The following is a 23172-nucleotide window of genomic DNA, read 5'->3' as shown; positions in this document are numbered from 1 at the left end:
CTAAGCCCGCGTGCCACAACTACCGAGCCCATGCACCACAACTACTAAGCCCATGCACCACAACTGCTGAGCCCACGCACCACAGCTACTGAACCCCATGCGCCTAGAGCCTGTGGTCTGCAATAAGAGAAGGCACCACAATGAGAAGCCTGCGCACCGCAACAAAGAGTAGCCCCCACTCGCCGCAACTGGAGAAAGCCCGCGCGCAGCAATGAAGACCCAATGCAGCCAAAGATAAAAAATTAAAATTTAAAAAAATTTAAAAAGCAATCCATTTAAAGAAATAAAATAAAACAATAAACTTGTACATGAATTTGTGTAAAAATGTACCAATTCCCTTATAAGTAGTTTGTACCCAATCGACCAGTGCCAAGTAATGTACGTTATATCCTCTGTCAATTAAAAAGGATGTATTATTTTTCTTTCAAGTTTTTCAATTACCTACTTTATATTCTTTTTCATAATATCCACCCAAAGAAAGTCCAGCAGACTGTACATATACCTAGTCTAGAACGCTGTCAGAAAGGCATTGGAACACTGACCACTCCCTCATGTCAGTCATCTAAGAAAGATCCATTTTTTTTGTTTTTGGAAAGAAACTTGCTAGTAGCGATTGTTTGATTGTTGAGCTTTGACTGTCCATCCCTCTTTTTTAAAAATATTTTTATTTTATTTTTATTTTTGGCTGCATCGGGTCTTAGTTGTGTCATGTGGGCTCTTCGTTGCGGCATGCAGGCTGCTCTCTAGTTGTGGCTCGCACGCTCAGTAGTTGCGGCACGCGGGCTTAGTTGCCCTGCGGCGTGTGGGATCTTAGTTCCCTGACCAGGGATCAAAGTCGCCTCCCCTGCATTGGCAGGCGGATTCTTGATCACTGGACCACCAGGGAAGCCCCTGTCCCTCTTCTCTCATCTCCTTGCTTGATGTGCTTTCCTCTTCCACTGAATGTACTACCTTAGCGCGTAGGAAAGTATCTTCCTCCTTCACGGGGAACATAAAGGGGACAGTTAGAAATTGCCTCAGACACCAGTCAGGACGGGATGGCTCTTCTCCCTGTCCACCCTCCCCAGGCTCTTCTGAGAAGCTTATCAGTGAAAGTACAAATACATTATCACCCGAGAACGCCCTTCTAGTGATGTCACAAAATGAGACTCTTGCAAGCTTTCCTTGTTAAAACTCACCAATAGAAGTTGGGTCTATGAAAATCAAACTTTCTTTGCAGAATACGTCACCCACTTGTTGACTCGTTTACTCACTGGGCTCACTTTGGGGATATTTTCTACCCATCTTCTCCCCTGCCCTGGGATACTCATTGTCAACTCACCACATTTATGGACAAAGTCCTAGAATAGTTAGACTCAATTCAGGCATCTAGCAGAAAGGGAGGTAATAAAGTACATCTGCACATACATGTGACTACCCAGCCAAGTGTTTTCATTTGGTGGTGAAAGCTGGAGCATCGCATCTGTTCTTTTTTCCATATCCCACCTGCTAGGATTGAGGTTTCTATAATCAAGACTAACCTGGAAGAGACTCCAGTCATAGAAAAATCGGAATTCCTTCTAAAGCAGTGGCTAGGCTTTGCCTTGTCAACTGCTGCTGCATCACTGGCCACAAATACATGATTTTAAAAGAAACTAGCCCTGGGCCACAGCACTGCTGGCACTCCAGGGCAACCACCGTGGGTATGAAGGTGGCGCAGCCTTTCCAAAAGCCGTGTAGCCATTGCTGCCAAAGTTACACATAGACTGTACCCTCTGAGCCGACAATTCCACATGGAGGTATATACCCAAAAGAAATGGCTACAAAAAGACCTGTACACGGGAGCTTTGTTTATAATAGCCCCCAAATGGAAACAGCCCAGATGTCCACCAAGGGGGGCCTAGATATTCAGGTTTTAGTGTATTCATACAAGGGAATAGTGTGCAGCAATTAAAAATGATGAACTTTATTTACACAAAAACAAAAGAACATGTACTGTGTGCTTCCGTTCATGCAAAGTTCAAGAACAGACAAAAGTAATCTCTGGTGGTAAGAGAATAGTGGTGTGAAGGGGTACATACAGTGTGTGAGAAAGGACTCAAGGGAATCTTCCCAGGCAGGAAAAAAAAAATACTATATATCTTGATCTGGAGGATGATTAGATTACATAAATATATTATAAACATTTACTACACCGTCCCCTTAGTTTTGTGCATTTGACTATTTGGAAAACTAAAGAACAGCCCATGGATATTATACATTAATTTCTCAAAAGTATTACGCTCACAAAGCTCAAAAATAATCTACCATCACATACCAGACAGTCAAATATTAAAAATCCTGACAGTGTCAAGTGTTGGCAAGGATACGAATGCTGGAAATTCTCAGATTTTCTGGAAACGGTTTGGCAGTGTCTAGTCGAATTGATTCAGTAGTCCCACTGCTATGTACGTCCCCTGGAAAAACTCAGATAAAAGCACACATGAGGGACTTTCCTGGTGGCACAGCGGTTAAGAATCCGCCTGCCAATGCAGGGGACAGGGGTTCGATCTCTGGTCCGGGAAGATCCCACGTGCCGCCGAGCAACTGAGCCTGTGCGCCACAGCTGCTGAGCCTGCGCGTCTGGAGCCTGTGCTCCGCAACAAGAGAAGCCACCGCAATGAGAAGCTCGCGCGCTGCAAGAAAGAGTAGCCCCCGCTTGCTGCAACTAGAGAAAGCCTGCGCGCAGCAACAAAGACCAAATGCAGCCCCCAAATAAATAAATTAATTAATTTAAAAAAAAAATGCACCGTGACCTGTGTATGAGAATGTCTGTGGCATTGTTTTTCCTAACTGCCCAAACCCAGAAATGCCTCTGATACCTATTGTTAGCAAGCTGGATAAATACAACAAAGTGTAGTCATACAACAGAACAGTTCACCCTAGTGAAAGAAAACACGTAGAGTCTCGTGGCTCACACCAGCAAGGGCACATCTGAAAACTGTAAAGTGATGCAGGAGTCTGAAGAACGCACAAGGTATTCTTGAGCAAGTGTTCAAAAAATGGGAAAACCTAACCTTGGTTCTTTAGGAGTGCACATGTAGGTGGTAAAACTACAAGAAAAGCAAAGTAATGATTACTTAAAAACAGAGGATGGTGGTTACTTCTTGGAGTGGGATGGGAAAGTGATACGGCCCTGGGCCCGGGAAGGGTGGCGAGCCTCCCCCTGTTCAGAGGGGTGGTTACTCCAGGGTTCACTTTAGGATCATTGGTTAACAGTATGTTTATGTTTGTGCATCTTTCTGCGTGTGTGTTAAATTTCACAATCAAAGAAGACAATGATGAGTGTTAGAAAGTCAGAGATTCAGGCAGTGCTTGTTTCTGGGAGGCATCGAGTACCAAGTGGCCTCACAGCAAACAAAGAGGGGAGTGACAGCATTTTATTTTTTCTTTACCAAACTTCTTATCATACGTACCCCTGACAGGTTGTTTGTTCTCTCTACAAATTGATTGTAGACCAGAGAAGGAACCGTGGCTGCCTTGGGATTTGTATCATTAAGTGATGGCTTTGGAAGCCAATACTTCCTTGTGGAATTGAGAAAGAAGAAATCAGAAACCAAAGGGATGGGGTGGCAGGTGACAGGTCTGAAAACAAAGGCTGCTCGTTGTTACTGGGCTAGTGCATCCTGGCTCTGTACCAGGTCAGGGTATGATTAGCCTGGCAGGCATCATGAAATCCGACAGAAACCCTCTGATGTACAGCTCTCCTATCCCCCCTTACATAGAAAGGCAAGTAAAGCAGGCGGGGCCTGGGTGACTTAAACCAAGGTCTTCGTGACTTGAGGCTGACTCTTGTTATTCCCAGGCCATCTCCTGCTCTGTTCTTGGCCAGGGTTACCATTTGCATCTTTTGGTTGACTGAGACTCATCATATAGACTTGTTAAAAGGGCAAGTGAAGAAATAACTAAACAGGCCCATACTCTCATCATTCCAACACCATTTTGATTATCCCTGGAGTGAAGATCTCAACATGAACTTCCTAAGACTAAATGGCTGAAGCTTCTGAAAAATATCTTGTGTGGACTTTGGAAGAAGAAGACAAATCCTAGCACAAGGAACATTTGGAACAAAGTAAAATATTAGGTGAAAATGGCCATCTGTGTTGTTACAATCCAGCAGCAAGAAGATGGAGCTGATTTGATTTGAGGGGTTGATTTGATTTTGAGGGGTTCTTGCCTGTTTTGTGTAAGTGAAATTTAAGCCCCTTTGATCACAGGGTCCATCCATCCTTCCATCCATCGTGCCTAATAAGTGCTAGTTTGGGTGTTGAGGGTAAGGTGATCAGCTAGATTTCCTCTGCCTTTGGAAGAATTTTAATCTCATGAGGAATCTTTCCTTTTCTTTTTTTTTTTTTTTTTTTTTTTTGGTCTTTGCCATTCTTGGTGACGGTCAAAGAGACTATAATTTGCCTACAGAATCATGTCTTGTGTTCACATGAATACAGCAACTGGAACTTTGAAATGAATTTATTTATTTATTTATAATGTTGATTTTTATTTTTGTCTGCATTGGGTCTTCGTTGCTGCACGCGGGTTTTCTGTAGTTGCGGCGAGCGGGGGCTATTCTTTGTTGCGGTGCGCAGGTTTCTCATTGCGGTGGCTTCTCTTTTTGCAGAGCAAGGGCTCTAGGCACACAGGCTTTAGTAGTTGCAGCACATGGGCTCAGTAGTTGTGGAGTGCAGGCTTCTATAATTTTAGCGCATGGGCTCAGTAGCTGTGGCACACGGGCTCTAGGGTGCATATGGGCTTCAGTAGTTGTGGCCCGTGGGCTCGGTAGCTGTGGCTCGCAGGCTCGGTAGTTGTGGCACATGGGCTTAGTTGCTCCGCGGCATGTGGGAACTTCCCGGACTGAGGATCAAACCTGTGTCCCCTGCATTGACAGGCGGATTCTTAACCACTGCACTACCAGGGAAGTCCCTGAAGTGAATTTTTATAAAAAATCTGCATTATGGAATACCTTTAGAGAAATGAAATTTTATTACTTTTCACTTGAAATTTGACTCTTAGGAACACTGCTGAACAGAGATTCTAGACCAGCACTTCAGAGTTCAGGCTGTCTTGGATTTGAATGCTAGCTTTGCAGCTTGGGAGCTGTGTGATCCTGTACAAATTGTTGGCTTTCTCTGTCCCTGAGTCTTCCACCTGGGAAAATGACAATTGTGAAAGTATCTGCCTCATGGGTATTAATGCTAAATGCTTTAAGACAGGGAAAGTACTGAAAAGGAAGGGTGCCTGGAGTGTGTCCACTGTCCTGGAAATCAGAGATCAGGAAATACAATCTGTGGGCCAAATCTGGCCCACTGCCTGTTTTTGTAAATAAAGTTTTATTGGAACACAGCCATGCCCATTCATTTACTTACTGTCTCTGACTGCTTTTACACTATAATGGCAGAGTAGTTGTGACAGAGAGACTCTCTGGCCTGCAAAACCTTAAATATTTACTCTCTGCTTCTTTACAGAAAAAGTTTGTCAACACTGCCGTGTCTCAACGGTAACTATTGTAGTTCTGCTAATAGTGTTGCCTTCACAAAGTGCTTTGTTTATTTGGGGACAGTGTAAATACCCACTCAGGTCATTACTTACCATTTGATACACTTTACAGAGATGGGCTTCAGTTTTGATATTGCCCAGATTGCCACATCATCCAGATATATTTCAATGAAATTAAAGAGGGTTCTATTTTAATGTTAACCTTCAAGAAAGAAATTCACATTTTCTCCCTTTTGAATGGGAAACCCAGTGCTATATTATCTACAGGTCACTGATAGTTTTTTTTTTTTTTTTTTTTTGCGGTATGCGGGCCTCTCACTGTTGTGGCCTCTCCCGTTGCGGAGCACAGGCTCCGGACGCGCAGGCCCAGCGGCCATGGCTCACGGGCTTAGCTGCTCCGCGGCATGTGGGATCCTCCCGGACCAGGGCACGAACCCGTGTCTCCTGCATCGGCAGGCGGACTCTCAACCACTGCGCCACCAGGGAAGCCCCCACTGATAGTTTTGAACATCTTAACACATGACAAAATTTCCCCCTCTGAGATTTATGTTTCCAGCGTCTAATTACATGGAACTTTCCTGAAGTGTGCTATAAATATGCAGCACCCTGGTCTTGACTAATAGGCTCAAGTCTGTTATGGATCCAGGGAGGGCAGATGCTTATCTGAACCCCTTTGATCTCAAAATCTTCTAGACACAGGCGCTCTTAAGCCATTTCCACAGTTTCCTGGATTTCAGTTGGTCAGAACACCACCGTAGATGTGCGCTATTTCCATTTCTTTTCTTAGCCGAAGCCAGGAAATGGGATGCTATGGGGCTCTATTTTATCACTAATAGCATTGTGAACAATCATGTTGAGTCAGAAAAAGACTTCAAAAGTGATTCCTTTTAGGTTAACTTGAATTTGAGGCTAGTTCTCATTTAGCCAGCCTCCTTTGTCAATATGTCATCATTTGAATAGGATTATGGGAACCCAAGGAAATGCCCTTTTCCTGGTTGTTTCACTGGGGTGTGAAGAGCAGAGAGTTTAAAAATATGTCTCCAGTTATATACTGTGAAAGTACTCGCTAAAGTGCTTGGGGCTGCCTGGTGTGACCTTCTTACCCTGCTCTACGCACGTCATCTTGGTATAGGAGAAGCAGGGTTGTATTGTGACGGAGAACCCAGGCTCTGGGTTTGAATACCAGTTCTGCTTTTGTCTAGTTGTACAAGCTGCACAAATCACTTCACCTCTTTGTGGTTCTGTTTTCTTAACCATTTAAAGTGGTGATAGTAATACCAACCTTAATGGTTTGTCTTGAGGAGTCAGTCACTTATTGTACAAACTTGTGACTGGCACACGGTCAGCACCCAGTGTCAGCTGTTATCACTGCCATCCCCCCACCCTCACCCCCAACAAGTTGTTGTTGTTACTTGTTGATGTGAGTATGGTGGAGGCCATGAGGTGACAGGAGGTGATGGTGGAGCTCTGAGTTCTGCCCCGTCACTACCCGGCTGTTGAACTAGAATGTATGTTGCTTGACTTAGTTGGGTCGTATGAAAATAAAATGAAGTGATGGAGAAAATGGGCACAAAGATGATTTGGGATAGCCAGTCCCTTTGAGACCAGGGGATAGGGTAGTGGACCAGGGACCAGAAAGAGGGTGAAAGGAAGAAACAGAAACATCTGTTAACCCCTGGCTATGTGCCTAGCTCTGCCCGGGTGTTCTATACATAGTCTCATTTAATCTCAGCAGTAGCCCAGGGAGAGAAGAATGCTTAATCCATGGTACAGATGGGTAAACTGAGGTTCACAGAGATTGGCTCATTTGTCCCAGCTCATGGCAGTGGAACAGGGATTTGAACCCAGTTGTATTGGACTCAGATGCATTCTGCTGGGCCAGTTTCCAATTCTAGCATCGACTGTCTTCCTAATTATTGTCAAAATCACTTAACTCTGGTTTCTGCCTGGGTTTCTCCTCTGTGAATTAGGTCATTGACTGAACATCAAAAGGAAGCTAAGGGGCTTCCCTGGTGGCACAGTGATTGAGAGTCCACCTGCCGATGCAGGGGACACGGGCTCGTGCCCCGGTCCGGGAGGATCCCACATGCCGCGGAGCGGCTGGGCCCGTGAGCCATGGCCGCTGAGCCTGCGCGTCCGGAGCCTGTGCTCCGCAATGCGAGAGGCCACAGCAGTGAGAGGCCCGCGTACCGCAAAAAAAGAAAATAAATAAATAAAGGAAGCTAAAAGAATGTACACACCATGTTAGTTATGGCCACCAGAACCAAATGGGGGAGAGAGGCAAGCAACGGAACTGTTCAGTGTTAATACTGGGGTTTTGTCACTGTATAACTCTATAATTGAAACGCTATGTTCCTTTCCTTAATTGTTGAGGAGACTCTGCACTCTTCGTGTAGTTTCTCTTTGGAAATGTTAATGTCAGCTCATGCTTTGCTCATACATCAACCGTTAAATCAAAATGCCACATTTGACCACCTGACCCCCAATAAACTTAAGGAGGCTAGATGTCTCTGAACCTGGGTAGAGTGGCTATTTCATGACCTAGGAGTGCCACCCTGGTTCCTTGAATACAGGAGTCTGATTAATCAGGTGAGCTCTCTTCTGTTCAGGCCGCCCTTGCTCAGACCCTGAAATAAGATGCCATAGTTGGGGCTTCTCAGATCTTCTCTGGACTGTGCTCATGCCGGAGGCCAAGGGGTGTGTAGTAAATCCTCTGCACCCTGGTGGAGAGTTTCAGAGGCAGAAATAAGCTCCACCCCTCTCTGTGTCCTCATGTAGTTTGCTCCATTCATGCTTGAATAGTACTGCTTGTTCCCGTCCCTTCTAAATTACCCTACCTCTTCGCAGAGGAGCAGGTGTCAGCAAACTTTCTTCGTAAAGGGATTAATTGGCAAGTATTTTAGCCTTTGCCAGCCATCCATTCTGTGCTACAACGACTCAACTGCACAGTAGTAGCCTGAAAGCAGCCACAGACCATGGTATGGCTTTGTTCCAGTAAAACGTTATTTACAAAAACAGGTACTAGGCTGAACTTGGGCTCGGGGCCCCAGTTTCCCCACTTCTGACTTAGAGCTACTTAGTGACTTAGTTTGATCAATTTTTTTCAGCCGCGTATAAAGGAGCTACTCTCTCAGGCTCTGTTCTTGGGTGCTGGGGATACAGTAAGGAGCCTCAGTCTTGATGTAGTGGAGCTTCCAGTCTGCTAAAAAAAAAACGAACAAAAAAACTACTACTAATCAATTACACAGCCTGTGAGGGAGACCCAGGTCTGTACAGCTGTGACCGTTGGGAAGGTCACGGTCACAACCCTCATCGTGACGTGGATACCTACTTCACAGGATTGTGAGGCCCCATTGAGAGAAAGGCCACAGCAGGGCCTGGCACCAAGTTCAGGCACCGTAAATGTGAGCTAGTAAAAAGACATGAACTACAGAACATCCACTGTGTGGATGGAGTCTAGGGTTCAGGTCAGTGGGGGGTAAACTGAGGCCAGAGAATCCAGTCAGTATAACAGATGGGAGTTTGCTGCCACCCGGCCTTGTGGGCATCTTGCATGTGATCACAAAACCGGCTGTGGACCCAGCTTCTAGTAGACGCAGAAAGCTGATGGGGACCTTCGATGTGAATCCTATTGAATTATATCAACCTCCCATTTCATCAATTCTGTAACCCTCATGTCTTCATATTTTTATTGAGATGTAATTGACATGTAACATTGTGTTAGTTTCAGGTGTATAACATAATGATTTGATATATGTCTATATTGCAAAACGATCACCACAATAAATCTAGTTCACATCCATCACTACACAGTTACAGTTTTTTGTCATTCATATTTTAACAACTCTAAAATTAGGACACACCTTCCAGGTGATCCTGTATCATTGCTTAATTAGCAACTTGTTGCCTTTACTAGTGGTATTTGAAATAATGGTGCATCTTACGATTGATGGTGACATGGTTATGAAGAAATCTAGGATTTATTGGTTATTTAAAATACACCAACTACTGTGTTTGTTTGTTCCTTCATTCTCTTTTCACAAAGATTGGGCATCTACTATGTTCCGGGCAGTGTTTTTGTTGCTGGATATACAGAGTGAACAAAACAGGCAAAGGCTTTGCTCTTGTGGAATTATCCGGCTCTTGGAGGAGACAGACAGTAAATAAGTGAATGCATCTGGGAAGGAAATAAACCAGGTGTGATGTAGATGGTTAATAGCAGCGGGAGGGCTTCCCTGGTGGCGCAGTGGTTGAGGGTCCGCCTGCCGGTGCAGGGGACACGGGTTCGTGCCCCGGTCCGGGAAGATCCCACGTGCCGCGGAGCGGCTGGGCCCGTGAGCCATGGCCGCTGAGCCTGCGCGTCCGGAGCCTGTACTCCGCAACAGGAGAGGCCGCAGCAGTGAGAGGCTCGCGTACCGCAAAAAAAAAAAAATAGCAGCGGGAACCGCCTTAGATGGTGCGCTCAGGGTTGGCTCTCAGGAGATGAACTGACATCTGAAGAATGAAAAGGAATCACCCATATGGAGTGGGGGTGAGAGTAGGGCAGGCATTGTAGGCAGATGGTAACAGAAAGGTGAGAAGGAAGGTGATGGTCAACGAGGGAGGGCAGAGAGAAGACGGGTTGCAGAGTTAGATCATGGAGGGCCTCATGGCCGTGGTGAGGAGTTTGGGTTTTATTCTAAATGAAGTGAGAAACCACTGGATGATTTTGAGCTGGGCAGTGTCTGGGTTAGATTTATGTTTAAAAAGCTAAATGAGTTCTTCAGTCTTCAGAGAGATTTCCTCAGCTGATCATGTTTATGTCAGCTGCAGGTGAGGAACTGGGGGCCCAGGGCTACAGAACTGGGTAGTAGAAAGGGATACCCAGACTCCCTCCCCACCTCACTGTGTGACCTTGGTTCAGTCACTTTCCCTCTGTGGACTTCATTTTCCTTATTTGGAAATGAAATAGAACTAGTGTCCTTTGAAACTCTTTGGGACCCTGCAGAGTTCTCTGTGGTTCTTGGGTGACTTCCCCAGGATCCCCTTGTTGTAACTTCAGTGTGGTGCTTTTTCCTTAAAATCATCTGTCGTGAAGTCTTGCAGACAGCTACACCTTGAAAACGGTCCAGCCCCACTTCATTGCCCCGTTTTTGCCGTTTCATCCTCCTTATCGATGAGAGAGAGAGATGATGTGCATGACAGTCTACATCCAATCAGATAGAGCAAGTTTCATTTCTTATATTTAGGTCATAAAATTAGTTCCTTGACTCTCCCTGCCACCATCTGAATTATAGTGTAATGCTCTCTTACTCCCTGGTGGCTTCTAGATGCCAAGCTCCTTAAGTCCCTGGATTCTGGCCTTCAGGTTCTTGCTTTCCATCCCGACCTCCCACTTCCTGATGCTGTTAGGCAGGCCCTTCTGTCACCAGCTTGTCAGACCCGTGGCCCCTCCCAGGTCACACAACCCATCGTGCCTAGTCCAGGCTTAACCCAGAGCTGCTGACTCTATGTCTAGTGTTTTGGCCTCTTCACAGTTTTTAGCCAAATTCCAGATTATCCTTAACCAGCAGCTGTTTTTTTTCCTCCTAGAGCTGTCAAATTTGGGGCACTTGAACTTTTCTTCCACTTTCCCTTTTGCTCCACTCCACTCCAGCCACACACCGGGCAGAATCCCTTTGCGGGGGCTTTTCTCTGTGCCTGGAATGGTCTCCCCAGGTAGCCACCTGGCTTGCTTCCATCTTCAGGTTTTTCAATCAAATGCTTCCCTCTCAATGAGCCTGCCCTTTGACACCTTTTCAAAACAGTGGTAGGGGGAGACCTCATTGAGAAATTTGTCATTCAAATATGAGTAAGTTGTTAGCAGCTGAAAGGCATTTGGTCCACAACCAGCCATGAATAGAGCAGTGAAAAAAATGTTCCAGGCAGAGTGAAGAACCAGTGCAAAGGCCCTGGGGTAGTGTGATCATGGACCAGCCAAGAGGTCAATATGGCTCAACCTAAGGGCCAGAAAGTAGCAGTGGATGAGGCTGCAGAACAGGGAGGAGCCCACTGCCACAGTCCTCATAGAAACTGGCTTCTCAAGTGTGATCAGCATTATTAAAAATGCAGAATCTCAGTCCCCATCCCAAACCTACTGGATCAGAATCTACAGTTTAACAGGCTTCCCAGGTGATTTGCATACACATGAAATTTGAGCAGCACAGTCATAAATCTTCTCCCATTTAGCATGACCTAATCCCTAGGTTTTTTCCACTGTCACTCTCCCTACCTTCCCCAATATGAAGCAGAAGGCCAGTGCTATCCCAGTGATTTTAAGCTTTTAAGGAAAAATTAATAACTTTTCCTTATAAAAATTTTGGGAAACCCTGAAGAAACCGATCATTGGGCTAAACACTGAAACTTGGGCTTTCTGTTCTTAGTTCATTTTATATACTTCCCTAAAATTGGTTGATTCCTTGTTTTGGGGATAGGACTGGTTTTCTTCCCCTAGAGACTATCATATTCTGTCCATATACTTTCCAATGAAATACTTTGTTCTTTTGGGTGTGTGTGAATATTTTCAGTATAATTCCATATTTCTCGATTACTGTACAGTTTTCATCTCTGTGTTGATCGTCGTGTTTTATAAAGGCTTTCTTTTTTCCTATATAACCAAAGCATTGAAAATATTAGGTTATTAACACACTGAAAAATGCAATCAATCAGATGATTATCATCTAATGTTTTAATGATCGCATTTTTAATCCAATTATGCATGTTTGAATCTTTCAAATTTTCTTTAATTAAAGATTGCCTCCTAGCACTGCTATCAGAAACAAGAAATTGAACAGAATCGAGCGAGATATAATTTAATGTTGAAAGGAAACTGCAAGGATAACTGGGCCGCTCTGGGTTTAATGGCTGACCATGACTTTAAAGCCCTCATACAGAATTTTCTAATTGATAAGAAAAATTTTAATCGTTTCCTGATACACTCCGTTTGCATTCAAATAAGGTATTTCTTTTTCTAAATAAACCTCCCCTAACTGATTATTCATATTGTCGTTCAGAAATGCTTGAAAATGAAAGAGTTGGGTGAAATGTAGACTAGTTAATATAGTGTGTATTTAATATAAGTCATACATTATTCATAATTTTTGCAATTTGAATAACTTTGAATTTCGCATCCCTGTTTCTCATCTTTTTCTTTGATGAACAATTAATTATTAAAATATAATATTGTCTGCATACAGCACTGGGATACTTGAAAGTGGAATATGAGATTCATTCCTCTTCAGTTCTTTTAGCTAGTAATACACACTACTTGCTTATTATGGTATAATGGAATGGATGGTAGGATAAGTAGACTATTTCAGATATTTTTCTCAACTAGTTAAGTGTCTGGGATAGGAATGTTTCGAATTCAAATTATTAATTAGAATAAAAGTTGGAAGCAGAGTGCTCTGATCTGGATGGCTTTGGGGTCAACTGCCCTTTTATAATAGGATTCATTTAACAAGTATTTATCTGTGCTCATTCTATGCTAGACACTCTCTTAAGCCCTTAACCACTGTTAATTCATGTAATAGTCTCCTGATATGATAAACCTCCAGATGAGGTCATTATTATAATCCCATTTTACAGATGAGGAAACTGTGACAGAGAGGTTAAGTAACTTGTCTTAGGTCAGAGCTTTAAGTAGACCAGTTAGGATTCAACTCCAGGAGCCTGGCTCTAGCAGTCCCTCCACTTTATAACATGTACACTTACTAAGATTTTCTTAGTGGGAGAGTTTAAGTTTTTAGCTGCAAAGTACGTTCTTCCTTCCTCCCAGTGGCTGTACTCAGGAACACCCAGTCTTGGGTCCAGCCATTTGAGTGCCTTGTGGCTTCTGTGAACTTTGTGGGCAGTGCCAGAAATAACAGGGGTACCATTTCTAAAGTTACTTATAACAATTAAGCATTATGAGCACCCCATTTGCCAGTGGAGCACTTACATGGCACTGAGCGGGAAATGGAATTTTTAGAAAGATCAGCAAAAATCAACGTTCGAGTTGAACTTAGAAAAGTCAAGGGAGAAAGAAAACAGCTCAGGAGTTAATTCTGTAACGTATGTTCATAAAATAAATTACCATTAGTGATGGGGACCCCTGAACATGTGGCATGCCTCACCCCCAGTTCTTGCTGTGGCTCTCAAGATGACTTTCTAACACTTGCCCCCCACCCTCCTGTACTTGGCTTGCAATCAGGAGGGCACAATATGGCCCGATGGCCAAATCCATTCCACTGACTGTTTTTGTATGGCTCCTGAGCTTAAGAATGGTTTTCACATGTGAACCCTAATTAAGCGAAATGTTCTTCCCGCCTTTCCCCTGCCCAAAAGAATTCCTTTCTTCTCGTTAGTAGGTGTATATTTTTTCAATTGTCCTCAGTTATTAGCGTTTTGTTAGTAAGGTTGTGGAAGTGTGTTTATTATATAGGAACCTATGTAACAACTTTGATTTTGCCTCTTGGCCCTGCAAAGCCTAAATTATTTACTCTCTGGCACTTTACAGAAAACATTTGCTAGTCCCTGGCTTCAAACACAAAATGAGCTGGCTGGCTCTCAGCCTAGTGCTTGCCTTGATAAGCGAGGGCTTATAATGGACCAGAGATCACAGCGGACCAAGTGCTTGCCTTAATAAATCAGGGCTCACAAGGCACTGTGCTAAAACCCCTCACATTTATTAGCTTGATTAATTGTCACAGCATCCCTGAGGGGTAAATAATCTCAGTATTCCTATTTTACAGGTAAGGGAAGTAGCTCAGAGAGGTTAAGATTTTTTTCCCTAAGGTCACACAGCTGTTAAATATCAGTTGATTCCGAAGGTCATGCTAGAGCTCTGACAAAACTCTAACCTGCAGTGCTCAGATTGATGGAGACTGTCAGACATGCTGTGCCTTTGCGGCATTAGTAGTTCAGTTAAAAAATAAAACACGTGCACGAACATTCAAGGAAGTGCATGGCTGTGTGAGATATACATGGCTAGGTCTTGGTAGCTTAGAATAATAATAATAATAGTGGTAATAATACAAGTAGTAAGAATTAGAATGAGAATCATATCTATCGTTTATGAGATGCTTACTCTGTTCCAGGCTCTTTCTGAACCCCCTTCTTATACTGATTTATTTAATCTTCACAACAGCCTAGGAAGGTATAGTATCTAAGGTCATACAGCTCACAGGTAGAGGAGTTGGGATTTGAACCCAGCAGGCCAAGAATCTGCTCGTTTCACCAATCCCTGTAAGGGATGGAGAAATGAGGTGTTGATGAGGTCTTCGGCTTTACGTGATATTTCCTGCTCCCAGGCTTACTGTTTCAGATCCTAAGTGGTGTCTTTGAGGAAAGAATCCCATCCCAGTCTCTGTTTTCTCCCTCAGTTTTTGAGCTTGGGTCCATTACTTCTCTCTGGTCTCCCATTTCCCTAGCTGTAACATTAAAGAATTGGACTAAATTGGTGGTTTTCAAAGTGTCCCTGGGTTCCCAGCTCAGCTTCAGCCCCAATGGCTGCACTTTGGCTGTTTGAGTTGCCTGGCTCCTTTGTAAGATTTGGTTTGAAGAAAGGGTTCTTTGGTTCCCGAAGCCACTGACCTAGGGTGGTCTAAGACCCTTTCAGGTCTCAGAATCCTGAGATCCAATGGCAGTGATGGTGGTGGAATCAGCAAGTAGTGAAGCCCCTCCCTTTTCTGTCCCCCTCACCAACTCTACCCACCCCGCCACTGATCTGATTACACCTTCTAAGCAATTAAATCAGAACCTGTGTCTGAAGCCCTTGGGTTGATCCAGGACAGAGAACCCCTTCTGCATGTGTGGCAGTGGTCACACCTGCAGTTTCCATCAGTCCTTGCTGAATTCAAGAGCCCATACAAGAACGTATATGAGTCCTGATCCTGCTGAAACTGTGTTCCCTTCTGAAATCCACCCACTTCAGATTGGTGGGGCAATTGGTGTTTCTCATTTATCTTTTTCTATTTAAAGCCACAGCCTCTTCCTCGAGTGGGTGCTTTAGATGGGGGCTTTGCTGCCTCGGGTTTACAGGGATTGTCTTGTCACTACCTGTCTGCATACAGCGCGCTTAACTGCAGCCCTAATATTGGGTCAGGCCCCTAGGGGAAGGCTCTAAAGGTTTTCCGGTCCTTCAGTCTGGAGCCCTTGATCCTAAGGCAGGTTAGTGTGCTGCGGGGTGACGCCGCGTTTACCTGCAACGCGAGGGAGAAATGAGGGTGGTGATCTTGGGGTTCATGATGCCAGGGCCTGTGCACCTTCTATTGCCTGGGGCCTCGTGTTGACTATTTGCACGGCCCAGGAAGGGAAGCAAGCAAAGGCCAAAAACGGTTCCTTCTCTCAGCCAGGCACCCTTCCAGAGATTTCCGCCATCATTAGGCTGCTGGTAACCGGGTTAAATTAAAGCCCAGATTTGCCAGTGGGCACAAGGGTGATTCTTTTCTTTCCAGCCTTTTGTCCCGTAGAAACTGCTTTTGTCGTTTTGATTGTAGAACCCTATGATGCATGCATTAATTAATACTTAATTTTTCCCTTTAAAAACTGAATTTTCTGAAAACCTTTGTGAGAATCAGCCGAGGTTTCTGAGCCTCGTGAATAACTGCTGTCACTTTACTGTTCATTAGTGACCTTGGGCTTAGTGATTTAACCTCTCTGTGCCTTAAGTTCCACATCTGGAAAATTGGAGTATTAAAAGTACATACTCCAAGAGATATGGGAACATATGTATATGTATAACTGATTCAGTTTGTTGTAAAGGAAAAACTAACACACTATTGTAAAACAATTATACTCCAATAAAGATGTTAAAAAAAAAGTACATACTCCATAGGGTTGTAAAGTGAAAGGGTGTGGGGATGGCTTAAGAATAATGAAAGCCTGGATTCCAAACTCAACTACATGGTTGTACGTTCAAGCTCTGTAAATCGGGGATGGTAATACTTCCTGGGACTGTTTTAAGTATTAAATAAATCAATCTTTGTAAAGCTCTTAGAACAGTACCTGGCACATACAGTAAGTGCTGTTTAAATGTTTGCAGCAGATGAGTACTCAGAAGAGTGCCTGACATATAGTAAAAGCTAAATAAATATTAAGTTTTGTTCAACAAATCTCTACCAAAAGGACATGACCATTTTCATTATTCTGATATAGTTGATTTCTGCTGGGTTTTTGCCTTAACCCCCAGTTACATAGACCTTTTGCTTCTAAGGATACACATTTGCCCAAATACGTATACTGCTTGTTCTGTATGAAGGAGAAGGAGGGGGAGGAGGTGTGAGGCTGGGAATAATACTCCTGGAAGTCACAGGAGTATCCATGAAGTAACCTGGAGCCTTGAGGTCCCCGAGAAATGTCCAGGGGTGCATGGAGGAGACCATAGGGGAGCTAAGGCAAGCCATTAGCAGGACTGTAATAGCTTTATTATGTCCCCAACAGGAATGAGGTGGGCATTCCAGACTTAAATGCAGGGCTAGACGTTTGAAGGACCCAGGTAGAGACTAAAACACTCTCTGATTTGTGAAAGAAGCTGGATGATCTACTGGTTCTGATTGAAAGTGTTATAATATAGTGCCTAAACTCTGTTGCACTGCTGATTCCTGCCTCAGGACCTTTGCACATACTGTTCTCACAGCTTGAAATGCTCTTCTTTTCCTCTTTTGCCCCCACAGTTCAATATTCACCTAGTTTACTTTAGCTTCTTCAGCCTGAGTCAGAATTGTGCAAGCTCTGGTGTCAAGGTGCATGGGTTCATATCCCAGCTTTGCTGTGTAGGAACTAACCTCTTCTCTAACTTGTTTTCCTCGTAGAGTTATTGTGAGATATCATTGTTGGGTCCCAGCTTAAATGTCATTTCTTCTACTTAAGGGAAGACCACTCCACTTTTGTAAAAAGAAGCCTATTTTCAGGGCCTTCATTTTACAAGGTCAGGGCCGTGCCTTGATCTGAATAAGCCTTGGGTGAAACCATAATGGAACTGCACTTTACCATTGGCTTACAGTTTTCTTTTCCTACTTAATCTGTCATGGGAGTCCCAAAGTTTGTTTGCCTGATTATTAGTTCATAAGGATTAGATGGAGAAGGGGTCTATGATGAAACAAGATGGGGTATAACTGAATCACTTTGCTGTACACCGAAAACTAACAGAACATTGTAAATCAACTATATTTCAATAAAAATTTTTTAATTAAAATCAACATTAAAAAAGACTTTGTACAGAATATATATTAATATATAAAATACCTCATTAATGATTTCAATTTTTATTACATGTTAAAATAATATTTAAAATATAATGGGGACTTCTCTGGTGGTCCAGTGGTTAAGACTCCATGCTTCCAATGCAGGGGGCGTGGGTTCGATCCCTGGTGGGGGAACTAAGATCCCACATGCCATGTGGCACGGCCAAAAAAAAAAAAAAAAGAAGGATTAAATAAAACGTATTATGAAAACTAAAAAATATATTTATTGGAAAGGGGCAAGTTAAACAAAACCAAGTCTCTTTCTTTTCTGCATAGTGACTTGACTATGCTAGTGTTTTGTCTATTTCCTGGAGGAAGAGGGAGCGCCTGAAGTGTTGCCCAGTGTTTACCATGGAACCCATTTTTCATGAAATGCAGTGCAGTACGATGTCTCAGAGCACACACACCCTGGGAAATGCTGCTTTGTTTTCCATGGCTCTCCCACCGCCAAATGCTAGTGCTTCTCGGGATGTAAATAAACACAAGACTTGTGATGTGGCACCCGCATGCCGAGGGTTTTGACTGTGTGTCTGCAGCATAGAACGACTCACCACTGTGCTTTTCTTTTCTCTCTTCCCCCAAACAGAGAAGGAGACCTTTCTGGATCCTTTCGTCCTCCGGGACCTCCTGCCTGCATCCCTGGGCAGCTATTACCGGTACACAGGTTCTTTGACTACCCCACCGTGTAGCGAAATTGTGGAGTGGATAGTCTTCCGGACACCTGTCCCCATCTCTTATCATCAGGTAGCTATTTGGCCCCCACAGGGCTTCTGTTTTTACTTGTTTTGAGTTGACTTCACTATCTAACATTGCTATACTATATCAGGGTTAGGATTTTTTTTTTTTTTTGGCATCCTTTGCTTCTCATTGATTCTTTTCATTTTTTCCAAGAAACATGTTTTTGCACCCAAGAATTGTAAAATATAAAACATGGTTGCTGAGCCACAGATTAACTAGCTGAGGAGAACTGCAGGCATGAAATCAGGTATCTTGTAAGTTATTCAGTCTTGAGGAGATAGTAGCTACCCTCTGTGATGACTCTGTGCCGGGAACTCTTTTCAGCTCTTTATATGTGTTAACTCACTTAATCTTCATGAACAACAGTCCTATGAGGTAGGTGCTATTTGTACCCCCGTGTTATAGAGGAGAGACAGCAGAAGTGTAGTGACTTGCCCAAGGTCACACAACCATTACCCAGCCATGGTGTCTGATCCCAGAGATCACGCTTGGAGTTGCTAAACCTCCCCTAAGTTCAGAAAAGAGAAATTTGTGTGACTGAAGAAATGAAAGAAAACATACCGTTGACTGAGCTCTTTCTGTGTGATAAGTATCTTACATCTCATCGACTTAGTTGCAAAACAACATTGAGAATGGGGTATGTTGCACAAAGACGGGACACATAAGAACATCGTGGCAGGGACGGATTGCGTAACAGGCCCAAAGATTCGTGGTCAATGAAGGTTGAAGCCAGAAACCAAGCCCGGGTTTGTCTGACTCCAAACCCATGCTTCTGACCCCTACATGGAGCTGCTTCTCTCTGGGTGTGGCCTGGCAGATGTCACAGGGAGGTGGGTTTAGGCTGAGCATGTAACTGTGGGTAAGAATTTGGTGAAATGGGGACGAGGTTGGGGGCAATGTCAGAGGAAGAGGATCCACCAGGGGATGAAGGGCTTTGAAATCACCTCATGAGGAATCATAGGTGGACGGGGAAATAGAGAGGATACGTCAGTCATCAAAAATGCAGCCTGCACGGAGGTAGAAGAAGAGTAGATTTCTCCTCCATAATTTCAGAAAACAGAGCCAAGAACAATGGGTAGGATTTGTAAGGAAGTGGATTTGACATTGACCCGGGCTGTCGAAAAAATGGAACATTCCTATCAGAGCCATCCATGGAAATGCCTCCCCAGCATTGGACAGCTAGGGGTAAGGCTGATGTAGAGGGAAAGTGGAAGTTTTGAAATTTTGTGATAAATGTCAGTAATATAACTGAAGAGGACACAGGCAACAAGATTATGAAGCTGGCTGGCTTGGGGAATAGTCCAAAGATTTTCCTAACAAGGGCAGAGAATATAGAAAAAGGGAGTGGGGGAAGTAGGATTGGATGATGTCCTGGCCAGGGCTGTTTGGGGCGTCAGAAGCAGAAACCCACTTCAAGTAGCTTCAGCAGGGGGAATATTTGAAAGAAACCACAGTAGGGCCATCCTGAGATGAAGTCATCAGGACCAGGACTGGAACTGGTAAGTGAGGCACAAACTTTACTTTCTGCCTTTCGGGGACCGCTCTCACATCTTGGAGTTTCTACCACGGCTTTGCGATTCTGTACTTTTGCCAACTTCTGGTTCCTTCTCTCTCCCAGTTTGAGTGTGGTTTTCTTTGGAGGGGGTTGGAGCCCAATATGGTTACTCTAGTACCAGTTCACCTTTCAACTCAAGGGCCAGCTACCACTGACAGTAGTCTGGGTCTGGAGTCAAGTGCTCAGGAAGATAGATCCGCATAGACATTAGCCAACAGCACACTGGCTGGCCTTGGGTCAGCTGTCCATTTTTAATAAATCAGCAGAGGTTCTGGTCATGTCCTGACACATGGGTGCTGCCCCTCTGGGGGCGGTAAGTGGAGCAGGTTATCTAGAAGGAGTTCTGTGCGGGAGAGAGAGCCCACCAACAAAGGCAGGTAGTGTGGGACCAGGGGAAACAGATTCATCTGGCCTCCCTGCAGCTGGCAGACATTTTACCTTGAGCTTTTTTTTCCTTTTAATTGCATCGTGATGAAAAAAGAAGGACTAGCAATGTGGCTGCGGAACAGGATCTGCTGGCCTTAAGGAGATAAAGAAATAGGAAACAAGTTTGCTTCCTAATGGTGAAGCCAGCCGTGTTTTATTAAAAATAAAAGAAAACTGCAACCCAAATATTTATATCCTCAAGGTTTGGGGAGGGGGGCGGGGGCAGGACTTTGAAAAGAGATCCTTTTTGTCGATTAAGATGAATGCTTTTGTCCTCAAAGATATAAAGGCTTGAGATAATGAGGCTAAAAAATTCAAGTTTGGCTTTTTTTTTTTTTTTTTTAGGAGGCCCTGTGAAGGGGAGGCATAGAGAGATAATTGTTTAGTTGGGGCTGGGGGAGGGAAGAGAACCATTAACACATACTGGGTTTTATTGCAATTTAGCGGGGCCTAAACAAAAGGCAGATTTTTAGGCTTGGATGTCTTGTCAAGTATTTGTCAGTTAGAGGCGTTTTGACATTTGGGAACTGGATATATTCGAAAGTGCTTTGTTAACATCTTTTTATGCTTCTACTCTGCCACCCATACACTCAGAGAGAAATAATGGAAGAGTTTTTCTCCACGACTTCCAACGTATGACCTCTCTGTAGGTACTATTGTTTCAAGAAAATAGTGAAGAAATAAATTAATCATAGTGGCTCCCCCGTTTCTTTAAAATCTTAGATAATACTTTACTTGTATCAGGCACAGCTTCATGTATCCTTTTCTGTCTCCCAAAGGGACGAAACAGCTCATTTTCATGTGGCCAAACCGGTTCCTTGCTGGTGAGCTGAGTGGAGGTCACAGCTGTGTCAGTCCTCAGACGGGAAAGCATCAGCCCCCCGAGTATTATCGGTTCACACCTTCCCACCCCGACCCTGCCAACACGCTTTCTGAAGTTAGCACAGAATGTTCATTTCAGAAGGGCAAACGGCCAATTTAGAGAAGCCAAGTAGACACAATTCCGTGTCTGCTTCTGTGAGAAAGAAAACATTCCTAGTTCTTCACCCTTCTTTTTCTCCAAAGGTTCTTCTCTTCTCTTACACAGTGTGGGTACCTGTCAGCAGTGAAAAGGAGAGCAGGTTCACCCTATAATACAATGCTGAGCACAAACTGTTGACCCGTATGATGTGGATTTCTTTAAAGTCTTCCTGAGAAAACATGAGCAACTCCGTATTTTCCCTCTTTTGTGGGCCTCCTTGGGCATTCAAACCAGCCCCGCAGCTAGTGAGCGCTGACTCCGGCTTCTGTGATGATCTAGATCTGAATACGGTGTTGCTAATGGAATCACACCGTTCCATTGGCTTGGTTGGTCAGCAGACAGCATGGCTTGTGTGGCGCCAGTAAAACATTGACCATAAATATCAGGCAAGAATCATGCCATGATTTTGTCACCCAAACAAAATGGCGGCACCCCCAGTCCTGCTGTAGGAGGTCAAAGGAGCAAGGACGAGCACATTGAGACAGACGGTTGCCTGCCTTGCATTCGTGATCAGTCAGGGAACATGATCGTTTTTAGTCTGGTGTACTTGGATGTGTTTTATTCTAGAACAGTGGCTCTCAGATGGTAGCGCTTTGGCCATTGGACACTATCCCAGCCTTCCCTTTCCGGAATTGTTGGCTTCCGTAGTTTTAAATATGACACTGCCTATAATTTTCCCTAGCATGAGTTTTATTTAAGTGCCTCTTGGAGACGCTATCAAAAAGGAAATAAATGGGGCTTCCCTGGTGGCGCAGTGGTTGAGAATCCGCCTGCCGATGCAGGAGACACGGGTTCGTTCCCTGGTCCGGGAAGATCCCACATGCCGCGGAGCAGCTAAGCCCGTGAGCCATGGCCGCTAGGCCTGCGCGTCCGGAGCCTGTGCTCCGCAACGGGAGAGGCCACAACAGTGAGAGGCCCGCATACCGAAAAAAAAAAAAAAAAAAAAAAAAGGAAATAAATGTCAGAAAGGCTAGTTTAGTTGCTTTATTTGCATGACTTTTTAAATTGAAGTTTATAGTTGATTGACAATATTGTGTTAGTTTCTGGTGTACAGCAAAGTGATTCAGTTATATTTTTTTTCAGGTTATTTTCCATTATAGGTTATTATAGGATACTGAATATTGTTCTCTGTGTTATACAGTAAATCCTTGTTGCTTATCTATTTTATGTATAGTAGTTTGTATATGCTAATCCCATGCTCCTAATTTATCCTTCCCCTACCTCTCTTTCCTCTTTGGCAACCATAAGTTTGTTTTCTACATCTGTGAGTCTGTTTCTGCTTTGTGTATATCTTCATCTGTATTAATTTTTAGATTCCACATATAAGTCACATCATATAATAATTGTCTTTTTCTATCTGACTGACTTCACTTAGTATGATAATCTCTAGGTCCTTCCATGTTGTTGCAAATGGCAATATTTCATTCCTTTTTATGGCTGAGTAATATTTCAGTGTGTGTGTGTGTGTGTGTGTGTGTGTGTGTGTGTGTGTGTGTGTGTGTGTGTGTGTGTGGTTGGCACATCTTCTTAAACCAGTTGTCTATTGATGGGCATTTGGTTTGCTTCCAAGTCTTGGCTATTGTAAATAGTGCTACTTTGAACACTGGGGTGCATGTGTCTTTTCAAATTACAGTTTTTGTCTTTTCTAGATATATGCCCAGGACTGGGATTGCTGGATCATA

At 43.9% G+C, this 23172-nt stretch overlaps 1 protein-coding gene across 7 annotated transcripts in view; it reads left to right on the top strand.

Annotated features, from left to right (window-relative positions):
* Nucleotides 1–23172, top strand: part of PTPRG (protein tyrosine phosphatase receptor type G) — a 741743-nt gene that overhangs the window by 568088 nt on the left and 150483 nt on the right. For all 7 annotated transcript variants that reach the window (XM_059078092.2, XM_059078094.2, XM_059078091.2 and 4 more), the window contains exon 7: nt 18337–18494. In XM_059078092.2, coding sequence (XP_058934075.1) covers nt 18337–18494 — 158 coding nt within the window. The remainder of the gene's footprint in view (nt 1–18336; nt 18495–23172) is intronic.

This window comes from Kogia breviceps, chromosome 10, assembly GCF_026419965.1.
Source record: "Kogia breviceps isolate mKogBre1 chromosome 10, mKogBre1 haplotype 1, whole genome shotgun sequence".
In the NCBI taxonomy this organism is placed as follows: Eukaryota; Metazoa; Chordata; class Mammalia; order Artiodactyla; family Physeteridae; genus Kogia; species Kogia breviceps.
Note: the sequence above shows the minus strand (reverse complement) of the source record. Positions and strands in the feature narration are given on the sequence as shown.